Source organism: Leuciscus leuciscus (assembly GCF_965113295.1).
Source record: "Leuciscus leuciscus genome assembly, chromosome: 1".
NCBI lineage: Eukaryota > Metazoa > Chordata > Actinopteri > Cypriniformes > Leuciscidae > Leuciscus > Leuciscus leuciscus.
Window position 1 is genome coordinate 30,115,965 of NC_138725.1, and position 23,040 is coordinate 30,139,004.

General features: G+C 39.3%; 2 protein-coding genes and 1 long non-coding RNA gene across 3 annotated transcripts in view; 2 read left to right on the forward strand and 1 right to left on the reverse strand.

The window, feature by feature from the left end:
• The first annotated feature begins 3,685 nt into the window (after positions 1-3,685).
• LOC309481848 (uncharacterized protein) lies at positions 3,686-6,766 on the forward strand. Its single transcript, XM_082146948.1, has 2 exons — positions 3,686-3,840; positions 5,375-6,766. Exons 1-2 carry the CDS (start codon positions 3,742-3,744, stop codon positions 6,617-6,619), a joined length of 1,344 nt encoding a protein of 447 aa, XP_082003074.1. The 5' UTR covers positions 3,686-3,741; the 3' UTR covers positions 6,620-6,766.
• Positions 6,767-7,109: 343 nt separating this feature from the next.
• LOC309481835 (uncharacterized protein) lies at positions 7,110-9,541 on the reverse strand. The gene is made up of 4 exons (XM_082146945.1): positions 9,307-9,541; positions 8,775-8,932; positions 8,642-8,689; positions 7,110-8,546 (listed from the first exon to the last, which is right to left on the reverse strand). The coding sequence occupies exons 1-4, from the start codon at positions 9,454-9,456 to the stop codon at positions 7,484-7,486; spliced, it is 1,419 nt and encodes a 472-aa protein (XP_082003071.1). The 5' UTR covers positions 9,457-9,541; the 3' UTR covers positions 7,110-7,483.
• Positions 9,542-19,971: 10,430 nt separating this feature from the next.
• Positions 19,972-23,040, forward strand: part of LOC309503405 — a 311,403-nt gene continuing 308,334 nt past the window's right edge. Inside the window, exon 1 of the long non-coding RNA XR_014207632.1 lies at positions 19,972-21,096. This is a non-coding gene — a long non-coding RNA (uncharacterized lncRNA). The remainder of the gene's footprint in view (positions 21,097-23,040) is intronic.

Consider the following 23,040-nt stretch of genomic DNA (forward strand, 5'->3'; position numbering starts at 1 on the left):
AAATCAAAACAGCGTGTCATAGCAATAACAACCAAAAGATGGCACTATTTCAAAACAGCATGTCATAGCAATAACAACCACAAGATGGCACTATTTCATAGGGCTGTACTGTCCTAGTCGATTAGTCGATTAATTGGTCGATACGTTCTGGTTCGACCAAAATTCTGATTGGTCGATTTTTTGCCGCATTCATTTCATCAGTTTGGCCGCATTTATTTCATCAGTTTTGCCGCGCTGAGGCGCGACCATTTCATCAGGTGGAAAGCACTAACTGCTAATGGGGGTGTTTTCAGAGTACCCTTGTTTCACTGTAACAGTCTGTCTTCAGAACACCCCCCTTGTTTTCACCTTTTTTGGATTAGCCCAACCCAAGAGAGAGCGCGATAACAGAAGGTTTGATGCTGAATATTATTTATTTAATTGTGAGAGCGTTTAATAGTCAGTCCTCTTCTAACATGTCAACAACAAAGAAATCGACAGTGTGGCAGCATTTTGTTAAAATTGATAACAGGAAAAAGGTTGAATGCAAAGTTTGCAAGCAACAGTTTTCCACAGCTCGACGACAAACATGACTAAAAGTGGTAAGCTCACTTGTCTGCGTTAGCTTGCCCTGTCTGTTTTGAGTAGGCTATATGAACATATCAGAATTAGCATATTTCAATGTTTTAGTGTGATAACCTAACTTTTTTTTTTTTTATTTGGAGCCTAATGCGCAATTGCGCTGTGCTGTTGGTTGTTAGTTTTGAGCCTAGGATGCTTTATTTTTCAGTTATGCACTTTATTTCGTTTCTGCTCTTGATCTGGTTTGTTTAATAAATATTCTTTTTTTATTAAAGTGGACGTGCCTTTTGTGTTTATTAAGAGTAAAAGCTTTAAGTTAATAGTCTATTCGTGTCTCAGCTGCGAAGCTGAGCTCATGTTCAGCCTCGCTCGTTGCGAGGACATGCACGGTGAAATGATAGTGTCTGACAGTTATAACTTATTATAACATATGACAAAAATAATTGTCTAAATTATGTTGCAAATTCCTCAACAGTTCTTGTGATGATATCACTAGTTGACAACATAGTACTATTTTCGGAAATCATAAGCAATGATATTGCGCAGGTGCACGTGATGCAACGCTGTCAGAGCCGACAGACTCGAGTGTCAGACTCTTAGGTCAAAAACTATTTAATATACTGCAAATAGCCTATTAGTTTTTTATGTTTATTTATAATTCATTTAGGCGGACAATAAGGCTACCAAGTACTGCGCACAGTGCGCATCTAATTAATTTAACGTTTTTTGTTTTTTTTGTCATTTTTAGTCGATTTTAGTCGATTTTTAGTCGAAAATTTCAGGACTTCAGTCGACCAAGATTTTCTTTGGTTGAGTACAGCCCTACTATTTCAAAAACAGCATGTCATAGCAATAACAACCACAAGCTGGCACTATTTCAAAAAAACAGCTTGTCATAGCAATAACAACCACAAGATGGCACTATTTCAAAAAAACAGCTTGTCATAGCAATAACAACCACAAGATGGCACTATTTCAAAACAGCGTGTCATAGCAATAACAACCACAAGATGGCACTATTTCAAAAACAGCATGTCATAGCAATAACAACCACAAGATGGCACTATTTCAAAAACAGCATGTCATAGCAATAACAACCACAAGCTGGCACTATTTCAAAAACAGCTTGTCATAGCAATAACAACCAAAACATGGCACTATTTCAAAACAGCATGTCATAGCAATAACAACCATAAGATGGCACTATTTCAAAACAGCATGTCATAGCAATAACAACCATAAGATGGCACTATTTCAAAAACAGCATGACATAGCAATAACAACCACAAGATGGCACTATTTCAAAACAGCATGTCATAGCAATAACAACCATAAGATGGCACTATTTCAAAAACAGCATGACATAGCAATAACAACCACAAGATGGCACTATTTCAAAAACAGCATGTCATAGCAATAACAACCACAAGCTGGCACTATTTCAAAAACAGCTTGTCATAGCAATAACAACCACAAGATGGCACTTTTTCAAAACAGCGTGTCATAGCAATAACAACCACAAGCTGGCACTATTTCAAAAACAGCTTGTCATAGCAATAACAACCACAAGATGGCACTATTTCAAAAACAGCATGTCATAGCAATAACAACCACAAGATGGCACTATTTCAAAAACAGCGTGTCATAGCAATAACAACCACAAGATGGCACTATTTCAAAACAGCGTGTCATAGCAATAACAACCACAAGATGCCACTATTTCAAAAACAGCGTGTCATAGCAATAACAACCACAAGATGGCACTATTTCAAAACAGCATGTCATAGCAATAACAACCACACGATGACACTATTTCACAAAACAGCTTGTCATATCAATAACAACCACAAGATGGCACTATTTTACCAAAACCAGGATGTAGTTCTTACCTCCCCGGCGCTAGGGGGAGCTATGTAACGTCGGTTTAAACATCAACAACAACAAACATGGCGAATGGACCGCCTTCACCATTGTACAGTGTTAAAACAGACTTTTATGTTTTTAAACATCACGTAAACAAATTGACCTAGCTTCAGAAACCATGTAGACGGCCGAAAAATAATAACACGTAGAACTCATAGAACATAAACCCCAGTTAGCAGGGAGATGATGCTAAGCCACGAAGTCTAATAGGATGCAGAAATTAGATCAGATGGCTAGAACATTGCGACAAATAAGTGCTCTTTTAAATAAACAATGTTGCAGGGGGTAAAAAAATAAACCACTATAGCATGATTAAAACACTAATGTAACAACAGGATGGCAGCGTCTTTTCAAAATAATAGCCGAGGGAAGCCACGTGTTTTCATAATAAAAGTTATGGGTAATGCGATGTGGAAACGCACGAAATTATAATTGTGTTTTTCTGAAACATGGACCAAAACTAGATGACGATCAGATTTATGTGTCTAGAGTCTAATAACCGAGAAATTATGATAATGATAACCCATCAGCCGTCACCCGGACGTCTTTTTGACTAAACAGTTTTCAGAGCAGATTAATATCATAACAACGATGAAAATAATATAACTATAAGATTGTAACAGATGACCCATGCAATAGCAGACAACGGGTAAAAACCAGCAGACCGTAGTTAAAAACAGTAATAGCATCCAACAGATAAAAATAACAGTTACAAACAGCAATAGCAGACAGCAGATAAAAATAACAGATAAGCCAACAGATAAAAATAACAGACAAAGCAGTTAAAAACAGCAGAAAGCAGATAAAAATACAATAGTTAAAACAATCTTTTTAGATAAAACACTGCAGCAATAGCAGGCCAGCAACTATTCAATCAATGCTTAAAAAAGAAATGAATTATTCCTAATGTATAAAAACAGCGGAATAATATAACATAAAACACTTACTTTTTTGCATCTTGAAAAGGTGAGCAGAGATGGTCAGGGTAGAGAGTAACTGGCAAAACTGATGGTTTGGCTGGAATCCAGACGTTTTATTTATAGGCCTGTTGGCTGTAGTGAAACTGTAGTGAAAAAACGATACTTTCGCCACGAGATGGAGCTATTCGCCTTATTCACTTGGCGGCCATTTTGAAAACTCGAACGCTGTTGAGGGGTACACAAACCCGGAAGTTTGACTCCGACGCATACGCACCAGCAATGGAAACTCCAGTGTGGACCACCAATCTTTCCTGTCTGCCCGAATTAACTATACAAAATGTGGAGCAGTGGGCCAATACCGACTGCAACATCCCCCGGGCTGTATTACTTAAGGGATACAGTAACTGGATCGAAGGTTTTATCCACGACATTGAAGGTATGTACTAATTTAACTAAAACTTAACTAAAACTAATTTACCTCAGTTTCTGCTAGCTTAGCCGTGATATGGAGTTGTTGACTCTGTGAACTGTTAGATTTTATTTAACACTTAACATGTCTTTAATCGACAGTTAATAGGAGCCCATCACATATATTTGTGAGGGCTAGGTCTTTTCCCTCGGTGCGGAAAAATGAGGCACCTTACAACATACAGGTGCTAGTGCTAAGTGGACAAACTGCTCAGTTCGCAGAGCAGTGCCACAGTTAAATCAGCTTGCTAAATGTTCATTATGTTCACAAATGTTCATTATGTTCACAAATGTTCATTATGAGTTTATATCAACAATGTACCTTTCCCTGTCTGACTGAAAATAACATGTTGATTTTATCTCATTAACATGTTATCTGTAGTTGATGTAATATCACATAATCCTCATTGATATCTACTCAAATATTATCTTGTTTCAAATTAGCAAAGCCAGACAGGGCTAGGTGCATGTTGCTATTGCTTGTTTACAATGATAGTGTAATGACAGTAACGTTATAACTATCAGGTAAGTGATAAGGTAAGGTAAGTATTAACATTTATGTTAAGATAAGAGTTGCTCAGTTCTTGGAGCAGTGTATCCAGGGTTGAGGAAGGTTCTTCAAAATGTAATTAGCTTACAAATCACTTGTCTGTTTAAAATGGACATAATATGGAATCCATACTGTTCAATGTTCACTGTTCATATGAGCTTTTCCACAACCCTGACTTTTTTGTACAATGAGTGTCCAAGATATTAGGTATCTTTCAAGTTGTGTTCGCAAGTATCACAGCTGTAAACAACTTACCACTACCAACATGTAGCTATAATATTTTCAAGGCAGATCATTTAAATGCCAGATGTACCTAATTCACTGCACACTCAGTGTATGTGTGAGTGTGTGTGAGAGAGAGAGAGAGTGGTTGTGTGTGTGTGTGTGTGTGTGTGTGTGTGTGTGTGTGTGTGTGTGTGTGAGAGAGAGAGAGTGGTAGTGTGTGTGTGTGTGTGTGTGTGTGTGTGTGTGTGTGTGTGTGTGTGTGTGTGTGTGTGTGTGAGAGAGAGAGTGGTAGTGTGTGTGTGTGTGTGTGTGTGTGTGTGTGTGTGTGTGTGTGTGTGAGAGTGGTAGTGTGTGTGTGTGTGTGTGTTGTGTGTGTGTGTGTGTGTGTGTGTGTGTGTGTGTGTGTGTGTGTGTGTGAGTGGTAGTGAGTGTGTGTGTGTGTGTGTGTGTGTGTGTGTGTGTGTGTGTGTGTGTGTGTGTGTGGTAGTGAGTGAGTGAGTGAGTGAGTGAGTGAGTGAGTGGTAGTGTGTGTGTGTATGTATATGTGTGTATGTGTATATATATATATATATATATATATATATATATATATATATATATATACATACATACATACATACATACATATACATATATATATATATATATATATATATATATATATATATATAATTTGTTAATAGCAACTCTGAAGTGTCAAGTGTCTAAAGTTTGATTATCTTTTCAGGTGGAGCTGTCACTTGAGCAGCCATTTATAAGGGAGACGCAGTGCAACTGCAAAGCTGGCTTGGGACAGTGCAACCATCTCATCGGGCTGCTCTACACTCTCGCTCACTTTGCCAAGATGGGCTACACATCTGTCCCCCCAACAACGAGCAAGACGTCACTGCCTCAAGCCTGGCACGTTCCATCGAGAGCCCTGGGTGTCAGTCCAAGAACGGTGAGCTCTGTGAGTGTCTCAAAGCTAAAACCACCGGTGACCAATGCACCTCCGCCAAAGAGGCAGCGCTCGTCTGAAGGGGTGATGTCAAACCTGTACTGTCCTGTGCCACTCCCGCTTCCATCAAATGCCTTTGCCGAGAACCTACACCGAAACCTGAGTCAAATAGAAAGCAAGAGTCAGATGTTCAAGCTGCTGGAGGAGAACAGAAAACAGCCTGCTGCTCTTGTCTCTACCGACTTTGGAGACCTTCCAAAGGGATCTGTGCTTACTTACCACGCAACACAGTCTTCCAGGGCTAATGATGATCCCCTGTTTCCCTTACCATCACAGCCATGCTCATTTTACACTGTCCTGGATGACACTGAGTCGTGCTACTATGGTGGCCTGGTGGTCACTCAGGCTGTTGCAATACAGCTGGAGATAGAGACAAGGGAACAGAGCCATAGCAAGACCTGGCATAAAGTTCGAGCCAACCGTCTTACCTCCTCTTCCTTCAAGAGGATTTGTTCAAGGGTGGCAGACTACAACATATTAGCTGCCAATTTGAAAAAGAAAATAGTGCAGACTAAGGTGATGAAGAGAGGTTTGGAACTGGAGCCTGTTGCTACGGCCGAATATCAAGAGCTCACTGGCTATGAGATCTTCCCCTGTGGGTTCGTCATCAACCACCACGCCCCACACCTAGGTGCCTCACCTGACCGAAAAGTGATTGACCCCAGTGCCTCACCAACGCACGGCCTCCTGGAGATCAAGTGCCCCAACAAAGGGAGCGTGAGGGATTGCAAGTACTTGCGTTGCAAGGCTGATGGTAGCCTTAGCCTGAAGACCACACACGAATACTATTTTCAAGTGATGGGGCAGATGGGCATCACTGGGTTGAAGTGGTGTGACTTTTTTGTGAAGTGCAGTGATGACCATCACTTGGAGCGAGTGCACTTCCAACCAAAGGAGTGGGAGAACATGAAATGTAAATTGGACACATTCTTTTTCTCTCACTTTCTGCCTTCTTTGTGTAACAAAATCATGTAATACATCACCTATAATCTGTTTATGTATATAGTTCTCTTTTGTTAATGTTTTTAAATGGTTTGTTCCTAATGTAATTTCTAATGTTCTGACCTGTTCTGGTTCCTTTTCCATACTTCTATGTACATGGTTACCTTTACAAACCTAGACCATTGTGCTTATCAATGTTTTTTTAATGTTTTCTGATGTTCCGACCTGTTCTGGTTCCGGTATATTAAATTATAAAGTTATGAAGGACATCATCCATGTGTAATACAATTGTACTTTATTCTTTAGATACATACACATACACGTAAAACAATCAAATCACTCACAGGTATGTAAAAGTAAAGAGCATGAGAAGTGATTATAAGGTCTGACAGGGACTGATCCTGTGATACACTGACCATGATAAGGTGCTATGGTAACAATACAAGTTCACATATTTGTATAGTCAAGTCAAGTTTATTTGTATAGCGCTTTTCACAATACAGATTGCATCAAAGCAGCTTCACAGTATTAAATTTAAAATAATACAACAAAGTTTGTTTCAAGAGGAATTTATTGATTGATAAAATTAAATTAAATATCCCCAAAGTATAGATTCATAAAGAACAACAATAATGATGGTTAAGGATTTGTATAGATTCATAAATAAGAACAGTACTGATGGTTAAGGATTTGTATAGATTCATAAATAAGAACAGTAATGATGGTTAAGGATTTGTATAGATTCATAAATAAGAACAGTAATGATGGTTAAGGCTTTGTACAGATTCGTAAAGATGAACACTTTCTATTCAAGGTTTGAATACATTTGTGGATATTAAGATTTCAGTTGTAGAGATTTACATAACATTGGTAGATATTTACATTAACATTACAATTTTAAAAGAGAGGACCTTGAAAATTAGTTAAAAGAGCACAGACGGCCCACAGTTGGTTAACGGAGCCCACCAGTGTCATGGGTAAGACTTTATCAAAAATATGGTACTCTTTAATCCGCCTAATAGCGCGCTCTACATGAATTCGTAGTCTTGCTATCGCTTGTGTCTTTCGTACTTCGTCTGCAGTGAAGTGTCCACTTGGACCTAAAAAAGGAGGGATTACAAGGGCGACCTGTCTTTCAGAGAGAAGGTCCTTGATGAGAAAGCCTTTATCGGCCATTACCATATCTCCTTCTTCGAGAAGAGAAAGGATACCTGATTTTTTGGTAATTTCTTTGTCAGATATTGAACCTGTATATAAATCACTGACAAAAGTCACTTCACCTGAGGGGGCAATGCCTATTAGGCCCTTAAATGTGGTGTTTCCTTTGTAGTGTGAATAAATCGCTGAGTTAAGGACCTTGGAGCTGGGTTTTTGTACATGAATTTCTGTGCAATCCAATATAACTCTAGTAGCCGGGAACGTGCATTTAAAACAATCTGGCATAAGTTCATCCACAGTTTTCCTTGAAGGCCACACTGGAAGTGATCCCAACATAAAATACAAAAAATTGACCCAGGTCACACAGATCCTGCTTACTGTTGACTGTGATACATGGAAACGGGTTGCAAGATCCTGCTCAGGAAGTCCCTGCCTCAACCTACAAAGAAAAAGAAAAAACTGGTCCATAGTGGACAATTTAGAGGCGCTAAAGCCTTGACGAAGTACCTCCCCACTTGTATGTTTAAGTCGCTGAGCCTGACTCCATCCCACCATATTTTCTGCAGTAGGTTGCAGGGCCATAAACACAGCTTTAAATGTATCGTAATCTGGGAACCCTGTATAAAATGAAATCTGTTTATCGTCACCTTGAAAATTTGAAATCAAAAACTGTTTTTGTTGAAGCTCTAAAATTAAAAGTTCTTGATCACCGATGGTCTTGCGGGCTTCCTCAAGTTGATCTTGAAGTGAGGGAGGCAGTGCAGCATATTCATGGTCTGGGTGCGGAGGGGGTGTCTCTTCACTGGAAGTATAAGAGAAACATATTGATGGACACATTAGGTGTTTTACAATGATACTCATGCTCAATTCATGTAACCAATTACATCTTTTACGTACCTCAACACATTCACACCATGTCGATCGTCGAGATCCGTGGAAACATTACTGGAAATCATCAACAGAGAAATACTGTCACTACACAGTTAATAAATGCATTACAAACTAGTAACTTAATTCATCTAAATACTACCTTGCAGTTCTAACAACACTCCTCCTCTCTGGTCTGACAGAACTCCATGCAAACACAGTTGGAACAGCTCCCTGTTTCAACTTGGTGATGCCAGTCTTGCTTTTCACAAGGCAGTCTGTGAGGAAATGCTCCGAGCACACTTTTGTGTATGTGTTCATCTGCATCAGCAAATAAAATGCAATCATATAAACATTTTTACATGTATAATTTTATTGATCAGACTCAATCTGACTCCTGTACATCCTCCTCCTAGCTAGGAAAACTGATGTGATGTGTTCCCTAGGTTAGCTTGTGACTAGAAGCTAATACAAACAAGGTCACTCAGAATATGCTTATACTAGTAAATCTGTGGTGGTAACGTTAGATTTTAATAACATACTACTAATTTTGGACTAGGCTGTATATTTCAACAACCTGGCTCTCTGATTTAATCTATCTTCTAAAACGTGATAGTTCTAGCTGCTAGCGATACAAGCTAGTTACGGAGACGGCTCAGCCTCACAGCACCAGACAGACATATAATAAAACTTACCTTAAAATTACGACCAGGATCCCTTCTGATGTTTATTATCCATTGTCGACGTAGTCCCTGATCTTTGGGGAAACGGTGAAACGTTTGTCCTCTGTTCGATTTTTTCCTGTGTGATGAAGTGCATTGGGGAACACAGCAGTGAGGCGCCATTGCACTGAGAGAAATCGCGTTGTGAGAACTACCGGAAGTGGTAAGTGTACCCCTCAGGCTCGATGGAACGTTCGAGGTGAATAAGGCGAATTGTATAAGGAATAAATTCGTGTCCGAGGAAATGCTTTATCACGAGGCAGGATCTCTGTTTTTTTTTTAATGACTACCATATTCAACCCAGTGCACCAGAGATAATGATTGTTTTACAAAGACGCTTACATCAGCGTTAAGTCACAAAATAGTTGTCTTAATATCCTATTTTATATTGAGGGGGGTCAGAACTCAGCCAGAGAGAACGCGCGCATAGACGCGTGCACGCGCGCCACTCTGAGTGCTCTGGTGAGCTCGTACAGGAAAAACAGTGTTTTTGTTTTACCAGTTTTAATAATGTATTGAATTTAAAAACATTATTACGACTTTTAATAATATATTACATTTTATAAAGATATCATTTAAACTTTGAAATAAATTTAGCCCTAACACTATGTCTCATTCTGATCGGTGAATAAACCCCAGGAGTCAGAGACCATCAGGTGGAGCTGTGACCCTGTTTCATACATTGTATTTTTGTGCACATCCATGGTATGGATGGCTTCTTCAACTCTCTAAATAATGTAAGATTAATTTTTATTCTTTTATTCATCTAAAACTGAATTAATTGGTTTCAGTAGTTTTTATTTTATTTTATATACTTTTAAAAGAACAGAATGTTTTTCAACTTTTTGTGGTAGGTTTTAGTATGATATTATATATTGTGTGATGTATTCTTTTATCCTTATTCATTTATTCTTTTGTGGGATAGACACCACGCTGATTTTCATAAACTGTTTTTTTCTTCAGCGCTCTATAAACATTTAACTGCTTGTATAATTGTTTTTCAATGTAGTATGACACACTTACACAGTCTTTTTTCTTCTCTCATTCCAAAGGGGCACACAATGTGCTCTGGAATGCGGAGGAGATGCTGACACATATCCTAACAGCACCTTCAAACTTTCTGTCATACACATGATCTAGGGTTAAAAAGGTTAAATGGCAAAAGCTTCTGTCAAAATCACATGATCTAGGGCTAAAAAGGTTCAAATAGGGCAAAAGCTTCTGTCAGAACCACATGATTAAAGCAAGGTCAACAGGGCAAACCATAACAACATAGGCCGGAAAGACACCGGAAGGTCAACCTGTCAAAACACACGATCGAGGGATAGGTAGGGTCATAGGTCAAAACTAACTGTCAAAACCACATGATCGACGGATAGGAAGGGTCAATAGGTCAATCCATAACAATAGTGACCGGAAGGGCAACCGGAAAGGTCAATGACAACCGGAAGCCATCAATAATTTTGACACTTGCCATAGCATACTTACTACTAACTAGTAAAGTAACTAATTACTTTTGAAAATAAGTAATCAGTAAAGTAACTGGATTACTTTCTTGGAGAAGTAATCAGTAATCAGTAACTAATTACTTTTTCCAAGTAACTTGACCAACACTGTTTATCACATGCTTCAATGGTAGCAAGAAGAGTATATTTGCAGAACATGTCTGTGCAGAAATGTGTGGAAAGCGTTGATTCATCAACATCAGATAGATTCATCATTATAACAAAATTAAAACCAATTTATTGACGAAATCATCAGTTGTGAAGCTGGCAAATGTTTGCACACACGATAATGCAATTATTAATGAATTAAATGTGTACGAGAGAGAGAGAGAGAGAGAGAGAGAGAGAGAGAGAGAGAGAGAGAGAGAGAGAGAGAGAGAGAGAGAGAGAGAGAGAGAGAGAGAGAAAATAAGACATTTTTACTTTTAGGTATGTCATGTGATTTCACAGAAAGCAGACATTGTTTTTGTGTCTATATAAAGGCATGCAGAGAAGGTTCACTTTCTATTGAGAACTCAGGAAATGGACAGATGCCACACAGAGAGCGACATCAACAACATCAAGGTTTGCCTATTAATTAATACGTTTTTCAATTATTCAATGTCTGTATTTATTTTAAAGTTCAGAATCAGAATTATAATTATAATAATTATAATTTTATAATAACATTATTATATATAATAATAATAATTATAATTATTATTATTATTATTATAGGTACAACAGGATAAACACATTTTACAAACTAAATAAATGTAAAAATACTACAGCTGTAATTTATAATATGAGGTGTTATATATATAATCTAGTGTTAAATTTGAATTTTGATTTATAATACAATTTACGGAGTTAGGTGTTCTTCAAAATTTGCACAAAAAAAAAATTACTATTTGCAAATGAATTAACAAAGGTCTGACTGTACAATATATGCAGATAAGAAAAAAAAATGTATTGTGTTTATTATTTAAAATTTTATTGGGACTGTGGACTCATCAATAATGTGTCATAATTGTAGTCATATTGTCAAACATGTAAGATGATACATGTCAAATTGTCTCATATTTGAAACCTTCTGTTCTCATCAAACTCTTCCTGTTAGCTGGTGGTTTTCTGAAATGTACCACAGCAGTTTCATTAATGTCACGTGATTCACTACCCAGCTAACAGACTTTTGTTATAAGAACGTTCTCCAAATATTCAGTGTTGGTTCTGGGAACGTAAAAAATGTCCAGTTTTCTTGACGTTAGAGCAGTGTTTCACAAACTTTTTCTGCCATTCCCCACAATTTTTATTTTCATGGGAACACAGCCATTTAGAAGTGACAGATTACAGATGTGCGTTAGAGGTGTTTTAATTTTATTTATAACTTTTTTTAGTATTGCCATACTGATGGAATAACAGTCCATAGAATAATTGTTTTTGGACTTTTGGACAATATCCATTACTTCATTCTCACTAATTGCTGAAAGAAAGATGGTGTTTGAATTTTTCAAATTTTTTTCAATATTGTGCTCTATTTGTTCATCTGGGATTCTCGCTGCAGTCATGCCCAACGTTTACAAAAAAGTTATTAAAACTGTTAACTACCTTGTTCATATTGCGATATTCACCATTTGTGTCAACAAAATATTCCGGGTAAGTGGTTCTTTTAAAGCCTTTTTTAAGAATGCTATTTAATACATCCCATGTTCCTTTTATATTGATTTTATTATCAAATCATTTCTTATAATATAATTTCTTGGCTATTCTTCTTATTACATCAGTTAACTTGTTTTTATACAGCTTATATCTATTCTCAGCTTCTTTTGTTTTTAATTTAATGAATGATTTATAGAGATTATTTTTCTTTTTACATTCATTTTGTAAACCTTAGTCATCCAGGGACATTCAAAATATTTATTCTGTTTACTGTACACTGACAAGGGGCAGTGCTTATCATATAAAGATGTGACTGTGTCTATCTCTCCACAAACATTCAGGTCATCCTGCACTCTCAGGTCATCATTAAATGCATTAATTGCTTCTTGAGTTTGTAATCTTTTGCAGCTCACATTACAAATTTCTTTAGTTTTAGAAAAATTGCAGTCATATGGCAAAAATAATTAAATGTTATTAGTTGTTAAACTCAAACTGTTGGAAGCAATTGGTTTTCCAAATGAAGTGAGTTAATTTCCTTGGTAGCATTACGGTAACATACTGTAAAAAGAAGAGCTTTAAATTTAGGGTAGAAGGCTGTAAATTAGCAGTACATTACTGGCAACCAGCTGCCAGTAGATTACCATTATTTTACTGCATTATTTTACTGCACTTTTTATAGTGGTCAAATTAGTCATATAGGTATTTCAGCAAAATGTTGTAGTGTATGAAATTGTGAAATTTCAATTGTTAGGAAAATGCTACATCAAGATGTTAGGTCTGGCAACTCACTATAGACACGGCTCAATCCGAGGGGCGGGATAAACGGCTGTCTTTCAAATTCCCTCAGCACGCAATAGGACAGAGCTTCAACCAACCAGAGCGTTTTCCCAACAGCGGAGCTAACGTTAGTTGATAGATTCAACTTTTGAATCTGTCCGGCAAAACTACGAACACATCTTCCTTTTTTAAGAATGACTTAAGTGCCATTTTTTGCTCTTTTCTCAAAGAAAAACTTAACTCCAAGTCCTCCAGAGTCGCGGCCAAAGCCGATTCGAAAGACTGTTCTCCAGCAGCAGCAGCCATTCTTTGTTTTCAAGTAGCAGGGAACCGTCGCAACTCTGTCATCATTATTTTAAGCCCGCCCCGCCTACTCTATACACGATGTGATTGGCCTGACCCAATTTAGGTTTTTACAGCTCCGAAAGTCAACGGAGAGTTGCTAGACTACCCTGGCTGCAAAATAAATTTTGCTGCCGCTAGGGTGCGTCTAGTTCTCTTACGAGAGGTTCTCTCGTACTGCGTAATATCTTACGCTATGGGGGAAATCTCTTTTCCGCGAGATATTGAAGCCAAAAATATGTTGTTTCCCTGACCCCTGAATGTTCTGATTCTATATGTACTATACCTCTACTATGTTATCCTTCACAGTTTATATGTATAGTCTCTATGTCATGTTTCTATGTTATGTGTATTTGTAATTATTGTAAAGCGACCTTGAGTCCTCAGAAAGGCGCTATATAAAATAAACATATTATTATTATTATTATTATTAAACATAGCTCGACAGGCTGATTCCACTGGTTTTTCATCGCCGCCGCGACACACGCTCTCATTGCACTAGAAGAGTGCAATGTTACATTAATGTTACAACCTTATTTAATATCTAGAGGGATTAAGGAATGTAACATTAAAATAATGAGCGTGTACTGGAAAACATCAAACACATCACCCGATTGAGTTTTCTTAGGGAAGTGATTTATTACAATGAGTCTCAACATGAGAAGGACACCTCAAAGTAATTAGTTAGATTATAATAAAGAAAGGTAAAGAGAAAAGAACTAGATTTGTGCCAAATCAAAGAACTAAATAAAACCAAAAACCAGTCTCACTAAAAAACAAAAAAACAACAATGTAATCTGACTAGAAAGTACTCGTCCAGCAAGAACCAAACAAAACATCCTCAGCGTCAAAAAGACGCCCTAAATAAACTATTCTTACTAACAAAAACAAAACTTACAAGGAGTGGCACAAATCACTAAACTGGTGTTCTAAACACAAATTGATCTCTCAGTGTGGCATATGTATATCACGTGATATCTAAGCTGTTCTTTTCTCTTTCCCCATTTAACAGTAGATCAAACCACCAGACACGCGGGCGGTCACGCAGCTAGCTCTCTTTACATCATAAGAGAGTTTCCCCGCCCCCACGCGTCACTCACCGGCAAAAGGAGAAAAGAGTGTTTTAGTCCCAGCGAGGCTGGACCAACCTCCATTTCTCACACATTTCTCAGTTCCCTCCTAAGTTCAGGTGACTGGAAATGTTAATATTGCAGTGTACGAGCCTGTTGTAATACACGCACGCCTGCAAACGATCGCCGTCACAAGACATGATGACCCTCTCTGGATGGATGTTTTCCTTCAAAGGGGCTAGCTTTTCTTTACGTTACAAGAAAGCTACCCCGCCCCTCGCGTGCGTCTCTCACCGGCGGAAGGAGGAAGAGAGTGTTTTAGTCCCGCTGAGGCACATTCACTCACAGACATGACAAGCCCCACGTGGTCCCCCCCCCCCCCCCCCCCCCCCGCTCGCTCTCTCTCAGCAACCCGCCGTAAGAGAGTCGAGCGCGGGCAGGCTGCCCGCTGTGATCAGATCTTGCAGGCTGCCCGCTGTGATCTTGAACGCTGCAAGCGCGGCGTCTATGTTACAGCTATGTCACGATTCAACATCACTATGATTCAACACCACGATTCACGATTCACGATTCAACACCACTATGTCACGGCCGGAGCCCAGATCTCATTCAACCCCTAGCTATTCATGCAAATGCGTGGGTAAAGCTTCCCGGGGTATCAGAATGGGAGCTGAACATTATAGATAGAGGCTATTCGCTACAGTTCGCTCGACGCCCCCGCTGTTGCATGGCGCGAATCGAAACTACGGTAGAAAAGGAAGTAGCACATCTACTTCGAACCGAAATTGCGAAACTGTTGAGCAAAGGGGCCATAGAGCCTTTATCTCAAGCTCAGAGCGAAGGGGGTCTGTACAGCAGATATTTTCTGGTACTGAAAAAAGACGGGGGTCTTAGACCCATTCTAGATCTATGATGGCTGAACAGAGCGCTTTTGAAACGCCGCTTCAGAATGCTCACAACCAGGAAAATCCTCTCGCAAATAGGTCTGATGGACACGTATTTCCTAATACAAATAGCGTCAGGTCACAGGCAATTTTGATATTCGCCTTCGAGGGCCAGGCATATCAATATACAGTCCTACCATTTGGCCTGTCCCTAGCACCCCGTACATTCACGATGTGCATGGACGCGGCCCTCGCTCCCTTGAAACTTCGCGGAATGCGAGTTTTGAACTGCTTGGACGATTGGCTGGTTCTAGCTCAGTCACACTCAAAGCTCATAGAACACAGGACCATATTACTCGAGCATCTCGAGAATCTGGGTTTCAAAGTCAATTGGGCGAAAAGTTCACTGTCTCCCAGTCAGAGAATATCTTTTCTGGGCACAGAACTGGACTCGCTGTCTATGACAGCTCAGCTATCGCCACAGCGCAGACTGGATATTCAGCGCATGACGGAAACCTTCCGCTGCGGCTATATAGTCCCACTCAGAAAGTTTCAAAGGATGCTGGGTCTCATGGCCTCAACATCATCAGTACTTCAGTTGTGTCTGCTTCTCTTGCACCCACTGCAGTTCTGGCTGAAAGTGCTGAGTACCGCGTCGAGCGTGGACCTCCGGTCTGTTTCGCCTCAATGTCGATCAGAAATGCGTCTCAGCTCTGAAACCTTGGAAGCGATCGACTGGTACCAGTCAGATGAAGCCTGGGGACTTCCTCGAGTGTGAAGGTGGTGTCTACGGACGCCTCCACGTTCTTCGGCCAGTGGTCAGAATGGGAAAAGCTTCTACACATAAACTGCTTGGAAATGATGGCAGTCGACAACATGCTGAGGCGCTTTTGTCCCCAGATGACAGGACACCACGTCTTGGTCCGTTTGGACAACATGTCAGTGGTGGCCTATATAAATCGCCAGGGAGGTACCAGGTCCCGAAACCTTTACAGGCTGACGGAACGCCTCCTGGTCTGGGCTCAGCACAATCTGCGCTCATCGAGAGCAGCGCACGTGCCTGGCCACCTGAATGTGGGACCAGACAGACTGTCCAGGAACAATGTTCCAGCAGGAGAAAGGTCTCTACACCCGCAGACAGTCCAACTGCTGTGGGAGACATTCGGCAGAGCGAAAGTAGACCTGTTTGCTCACTGTCCAGTTTTTCTCCAAAGAGCAGGGATGCGCTGGCCCTCGTCCGGCTCTATGCTTTTCCCCCCGTCATGCTCCTACCTCAGGTGTTAGAGCGGATCAGGGAAAACAGATGCTCAGTGCTACTAGTGGCTCCATTCTGGAAGAACCAGGCTTGGTTCCCAGTTCTGATGCAGCTGACAAGCACTGCCCCATGGCCGATACCAGTGAGGAGGGACCTCCTCTCTCAGGCCAAGGGCTCGATCTGGCATCCTCGCCCGGAGCTTTGGTCCCTACATGCGTGGGCCATCAATGGGTACCCGCTAACCTCCTGGAGGGAGTGTTAAACACGATCATGCAGGCTAGGGCCCCCTCTATGAGACGGCTCTATTCCTCAAAATGGTCTGTGTTCTCTAGCTGGTATACAGCCCGTGGCATATCACCCCAAATTGTGGGGTGACGGAGGTTTCTCCTTCCTGCAAGAGCTACTGGATAAGGGCAGAACCCCATCCACGCTCAAGGTTTACGTGGCGGCCATAGCAGCGTTTACTAAACCAACGCTTGACCAGTCACTTGGAAGGAACGATCTGGTCATTCGCTTCCTTAGAGGAGCTAAGAGGTTAAATCCTCCCAGACCTCCCTCAGTTCCCATGTGGGACCTTTCTACGGTCTTGGGGGCCATGAAAGGTGCCCCATTCGAGCCGATCCAATCAATAGATATCAAACACTTGTCTTTCAAGACAGTGTTTATTCTGGCTCTCGCTTCAGTAAAGCGTATAGGGGACTTACAAGTGCTTTCAGTGAGCGCGACATGTATGGAGTTTGGGCCAAATGACTTGAAAGTCATACTCAAACCGAGGCACGGGTACGTTCCTAAATCCCTCAACACACCGTCCAGGGCTCAGGTGATTTCCCTGTCTGCCCTGCCGGTCTCTAACGAGGAGAAGGACGCCAGCCTCTTTTGCCCGGTCAGGGCATTAAGGGCTTATGTGTCTCGCTCGTCTGTCTTCAGACAGTCAGAGCAGCTCTTTGTCTCGTTCAACGGATGTTCTAAGGGACTAGCCGTGTCGAAACAGAGCCTATCCAGATGGATAGTTGATGCTATAGCGCTGGCTTACGCCTCTAAGGGCTTGGTGCCCGTTAGGTGTCAGAGCGTGCTCCACAAGAGGCATGGCCTCGTCGTGGGCTTGGTCTAGTGGGATTGCCTTGCAAGATATATGTATGGCGGCAGGCTGGGCCTCCCCGTCTACATTTATAAGGTTTTATAACCTAGAGGTTCCCGCTTTGCAGGCTAAGCTGCTTTCGGTCTAATAAATCAGTATTGTCTGCCCCGATGCTTTCGGCCCAGAATACTGAAACTGCTTGAGCAAACACTTGCTGATCGATCACGCAGCTCTATGGGCTGTGTGTAAGACCCATAATATTCATCAGACCAGTGCCTGCAACACGCTCTGGTTCGCTTCGGTGATGAAAAACCAGTGGAATCAGCCTGTCGAGCTATGTTTATAGGCTCATGCCACGTGTTTTACATTATTTCAAAATTAAGGATAATTTTTGGCTTCAATATCTCGCGGAAAAGAGTTACGCAGTACTCGTTCCCTCTTCTAGAGAGAACCGAGGTTACGTTAGTAACCGAGTACGATTTCTAGGCTAATTGTAGGAGCCAACAAGCAACTGACTTTTTATTTTTAATAACACTGTAGTCTACATGCTAAGTAAATAATGCATTATAAAACCTGGTGTGTGTGTGTGTGTGTACGTGTGTACGTGTATGTGTATGTGTATGTGTGTGTGTGTTTGCTGTGTGCAGAGTAAAACAGAACAGGCGTAAATCAGAGCAGCAGAAGTTTCTGTTAATCTGACAGATCACAACAAACCTCATCATGTGAGTATCTTTCTCTGTCTGTCTTCTGTCTCTACTACATAAACTTCAGTTCTGAATCAAGCAGAATTTTGACACAAAGGTTTGTTTGTTTTTCCATTATATTAGCCAGACCTGATGAGAAGATCGTTGAAGATCTTGAAGAAGTGATAACACCAGATTGAGTCAAGAGTGCTTGATTCCAACTTTGTTCTGAAATCTCTGTTGCATCATGATGAGTTGTTGGCGAACGAAGGTAAAACCACTTCCCGAGAAGAAACACACCTGATGACACTCTAGAACAGATGATAGTTAATTATTTTTTAAAGTCTTAAATGTTAAAGTTAAATGTTTCATGTGTATCTTTATCCGATCTGCACAATTATAACATAAGCACATTGTTTTCTATCATCTGGGGTTTTATCCATTTTTTGTATTTCTTCTCAAATTCGTTTGCTATTCTGATTGATATACAGTACTGTGCAAAAGTCTTAGGCATGTTAATACCCTTAACTAACTGTCACCGTCCCGTATACGGGACGTTTACTTCACTATATTACAATTAAATCCTAATCTAATCATGACAAACTATATATCGTTGGAAAGGTCTAAGACTCCTAAATAGATATTTTAGCACTGTTTTTTGTTATAAATTATGTAGGAACAGAAATAGATGAATTTATGACAAGAGTGCACCTCAAAATATCTACATAATAACAGGAGTTTTGACCTTTGTCACAAAAAGTCGACACACACACTTTTAATAATTGAAACGTTGGTTGTAATGCTAAAATTTCATAATAAAATTCAATAAAAAAATATAAAAATAATATTATCTTCTAAAAAGTATAATATATATATTATCCTCTAAAATATAATATTCTATTTTTTATCGCCTTTTTTATTACATTACATATTTTAGTAGTTATCATAAATTAGGTATCATTTGAAAGCTTACGATCTGTGAAAATTGTTTTGAAATTGGACATTGTGTTACCATAGAAACGGTACTCTAAATTATTTGATCAGGCTCCTCCCCTTTTGGGCATCATTATGTTTCATAATTTATGATCAAAATATTTTCTAATCTTGACAAAACACATATTGTCAGAAAGGTCTGAGTCTCAAGGTTCCATATTTTGTGACAGAAGTGATATTTGGACAGAAATTTATTAATTTGTTATGGTAGAATGCATACAGTTAAATTCAATGGAATTCAATGACACCCGATGGCTATTTTTGGTAATACGCCTAAACAAAATCTCATGGGAACTTAAATTTTTGTGATATCAACTTCAAATTTGGAACACAACTTGGTTACATATATGGCTTTGATTTTATAGTATTTTTTTTGTAAAAAATATTTTGTAAAATATATATTTTATAACAATATATAATGAACACCAGGTCTGTTGTGCCTTGTAGGCATAGGCTACGCAGTGCTGCATAAAATAATAACAATAAATTAAATCTTCCAAAAGATTTCAAGAACAACTACGCTAGAGAAAAATATATTGATTATCATATGTTACTTCAAATGTTTCCATTCGTTATGATGATATGAAATGAGATAATAGTAAAAACATAAAGCCTAATGTTTGGTGCATTTTTCCTTTCAAACGCAATCGCGCTCCAAAATGATACACTCAAACGCGATCGCGCTCCAAAACATGATGCATTCAAACGCACAGCGCGCTCCAAAATATTAAACATTATGGTTATACATATCTATGTTTGAGCAGATATCCACAAACAGTATTTAACAGGAAACACGGGTCTAAATAGTATAATATTCACCATATATCTAGCAACAGTTCAACTGCAATGTGAAGTTTATGCAACAATACCATAAACTAATAAGTAAGAATTTCTTACCTTACATCTTTCTTGTCTTCAAAACGCGTGGGGTACATCTGGGGGTAAATCCAATGTAAGCTCAGACGTGTCTTCCAAACTCGACGAAAAGCAGAGACTTGTGAAGTGTTTTGGTGTTTTGTGTTTGAGGTAAGGAGGGCGTTCGCGTTCCATGTGGAGATTTGCATGTGAATCTCTTTTGCGCGAGTGGGCGTGTCGAATTAAAAAATAATTAGCAAGCGTTTGAGATACTGGACATCCTGTTGGTTTTATACAAATTACTTAAACAGAGAATATTTGTTTTCAGTTTGAATCCGATCATTTAAAAGTACACACTTAAATGTGTATAAAGGTATATGGCTGATAAATGTGTGAGAAGGATTCGCTGCGTTTTGTTTCAGTTTATAGACGTGCTCAAGAAAAAAAAGTTCACCGCGACGGAGAGGCAGAACGCACACCCTGTTTATTTTCTTTATTTTACAAAAGCACAATGTTTTGATTTGATTGTAAGTGGACACATACAAAAGTAGAAATATCACAGATTATTTTTTTATATTTCTTTTTTCTGTATAACCATAAATGACGGAGTAATTTAAGTTTATGTTGCTGCTATGTGAAAAAAATCCAGCAAAACGCGTCGGCGCGTTTCTCGACCTCAGAGGGTTAAGCCTCTTAACATCCTTGATGTGTCATTACAAGTGCACAGCCATGTGAGTGATTCCTTCAGAGTGAACACGAGTGAATCTGACTGCAGTAGATGTGAAAGATATGAATAAAAGTGATGTTATTTCAGCCAGCGCACATACCTGTATTTACATCCTGTTTTCGATCGAAGTCCACAGTAGTCGATTGTCGAGTTCTCCACTGTTGCTTAGTTACCTATGATCACGCGCGTGAACTCGACAATCGATTACTGTGGACTTAGACCGAAAACAGGATGTAAATACACTTCAGACTCTTCTGTGAAGTGGCCTGAACATACTTTTGTGTCCACGTGTATCTGTAACGTTAGATATTAAATGATTGTTATCGATTGTTGAGTTCACACAGTTAGTTATACCTATGATCACGCGCGTGAACTCGACAATACTAATTAGAACTAATAGTTTGATAGCTAGCTAATGCAATCTTATTATTTAGACGTGACAAAAAATAAAAGAAATTCAGTTCAATTAACTTAATTGGGTTGTTTACAAAAAGACTTTATAATATGTTGAAATTATATGAACATTAACTTAATTGATTCATGTGGAACCGATGGACATGATCAAATCATGTAAATCCAACACGCATTTTTTTTATTTTTTTTCAGTACGGAGGTTCTAAACGCAGATGTTCAGCAAAAGATCAATCGGAATCCAAACATTCAAATCAGGCTTCAGAGATTTTCTTCATACGGATCCCATTCTCAGGCATGCTTAATAATGAACAAATCATTGATAAATGTACATCTAGTGAAGATAAACAAAATGGCAGCAGAACCTATAAATTAATTGACGGAGTTCCTTCAGACACTGACATAAGGATACGAAAATCTTATGTCATGTCATTCGACAATAGAACCAAGAATGCTGAATGGGTGTATGAGATACTGAACAAGAGTACTTTACCTGAAAATATGATAGCTGAAAGGGATCCAAAGTGTCCGAAGCAAATGAGCTTTGGAACGAACACATTTAATGACGAACACTATCATCAAGGTCATCTTGCTGCGGCTGCCAATCACACGTGGTGTATGGAAGCATATCATGACACTTACTTGATGAGCAACATGGCACCACAGCTTAGGGACTTAAACAAGAGACTCTGGATAACCCTTGAGAATTATTGTCGAGGCCTAGTTCTGGAAGACAACGTCCGTAATGTGCATGTGTACACTGGACCACTTTACCTGAGTGAAAAAAAGCCACCAGAAGGAATTGATACTGAGTCTGAGTCTGGGTCTGAGAAGTTTTATCCGTCTGAAAAATGGAGCGTCTCAAGTAAAATGGAGCGTTTGGGAGGAAAAGTAAAGCCAACTCACTTTTTTAAGGTGGTGATTGTTGAAAACGAGGATGGGACAGTAGAAAGGCCAGATTGCTATCGGATGCCCAATACGAATCCAGAATACAAGACAACCTTAGAAATATATGAAACCGACATGGAAGACATACCAGACGAAAAAAAAAAAAAAGATTTACTATCCATCTATCGGAAGGACATTGACGTTATTGAGGCTCAGTCTGGGCTGAAATTCATAGAACGTTGTCCCAATGTGGATCTGGTGAAATCTATAAAATTACAGACGATTACATTTACAGGAGAACACAGAAATGGAGAGTTATGCAGCGCTACAATAGATGTCAAATGCCTGTTTCAGACGTGATTGTGTCACATGAGTGAGGATCCCAGACTGCAACCAGACTTAAGAGAAAATGCTGAATTATTATTTAAAATGTAACTATTGGGTTTCAACTTACTCAAATATTTAACAATGCAAATGTTTAAAAAACAATTTTAAGCTGTTTAAATGTCGCTTATATCTTACCAAGAAGCAATCTTATAGATTTATGTTTTTCTTTATTTTGTACATAAATGGACCGAAGTGAACATGTTTAGAACATATT

Excerpts from the sequence above, each read along its gene's own strand:
- LOC309481848 (XM_082146948.1), top strand. The coding sequence starts at position 3,742 with ATGTGGAGCAGTGGGCCAATACCGACTGCAACATCCCCCGGGCTGTAT. Across the intron at positions 3,841-5,374 it reads TTTTATCCACGACATTGAAG|GTGGAGCTGTCACTTGAGCA; the intron begins GTATGTACTAAT and ends TTATCTTTTCAG.
- LOC309481835 (XM_082146945.1), bottom strand. The coding sequence starts at position 9,456 with ATGGCGCCTCACTGCTGTGTTCCCCAATGCACTTCATCACACAGGAAA. Across the intron at positions 8,690-8,774 it reads AGTGTTGTTAGAACTGCAAG|TAATGTTTCCACGGATCTCG; the intron begins GTAGTATTTAGA and ends GATGATTTCCAG. Across the intron at positions 8,547-8,641 it reads CATGGTGTGAATGTGTTGAG|TGAAGAGACACCCCCTCCGC; the intron begins GTACGTAAAAGA and ends TTATACTTCCAG.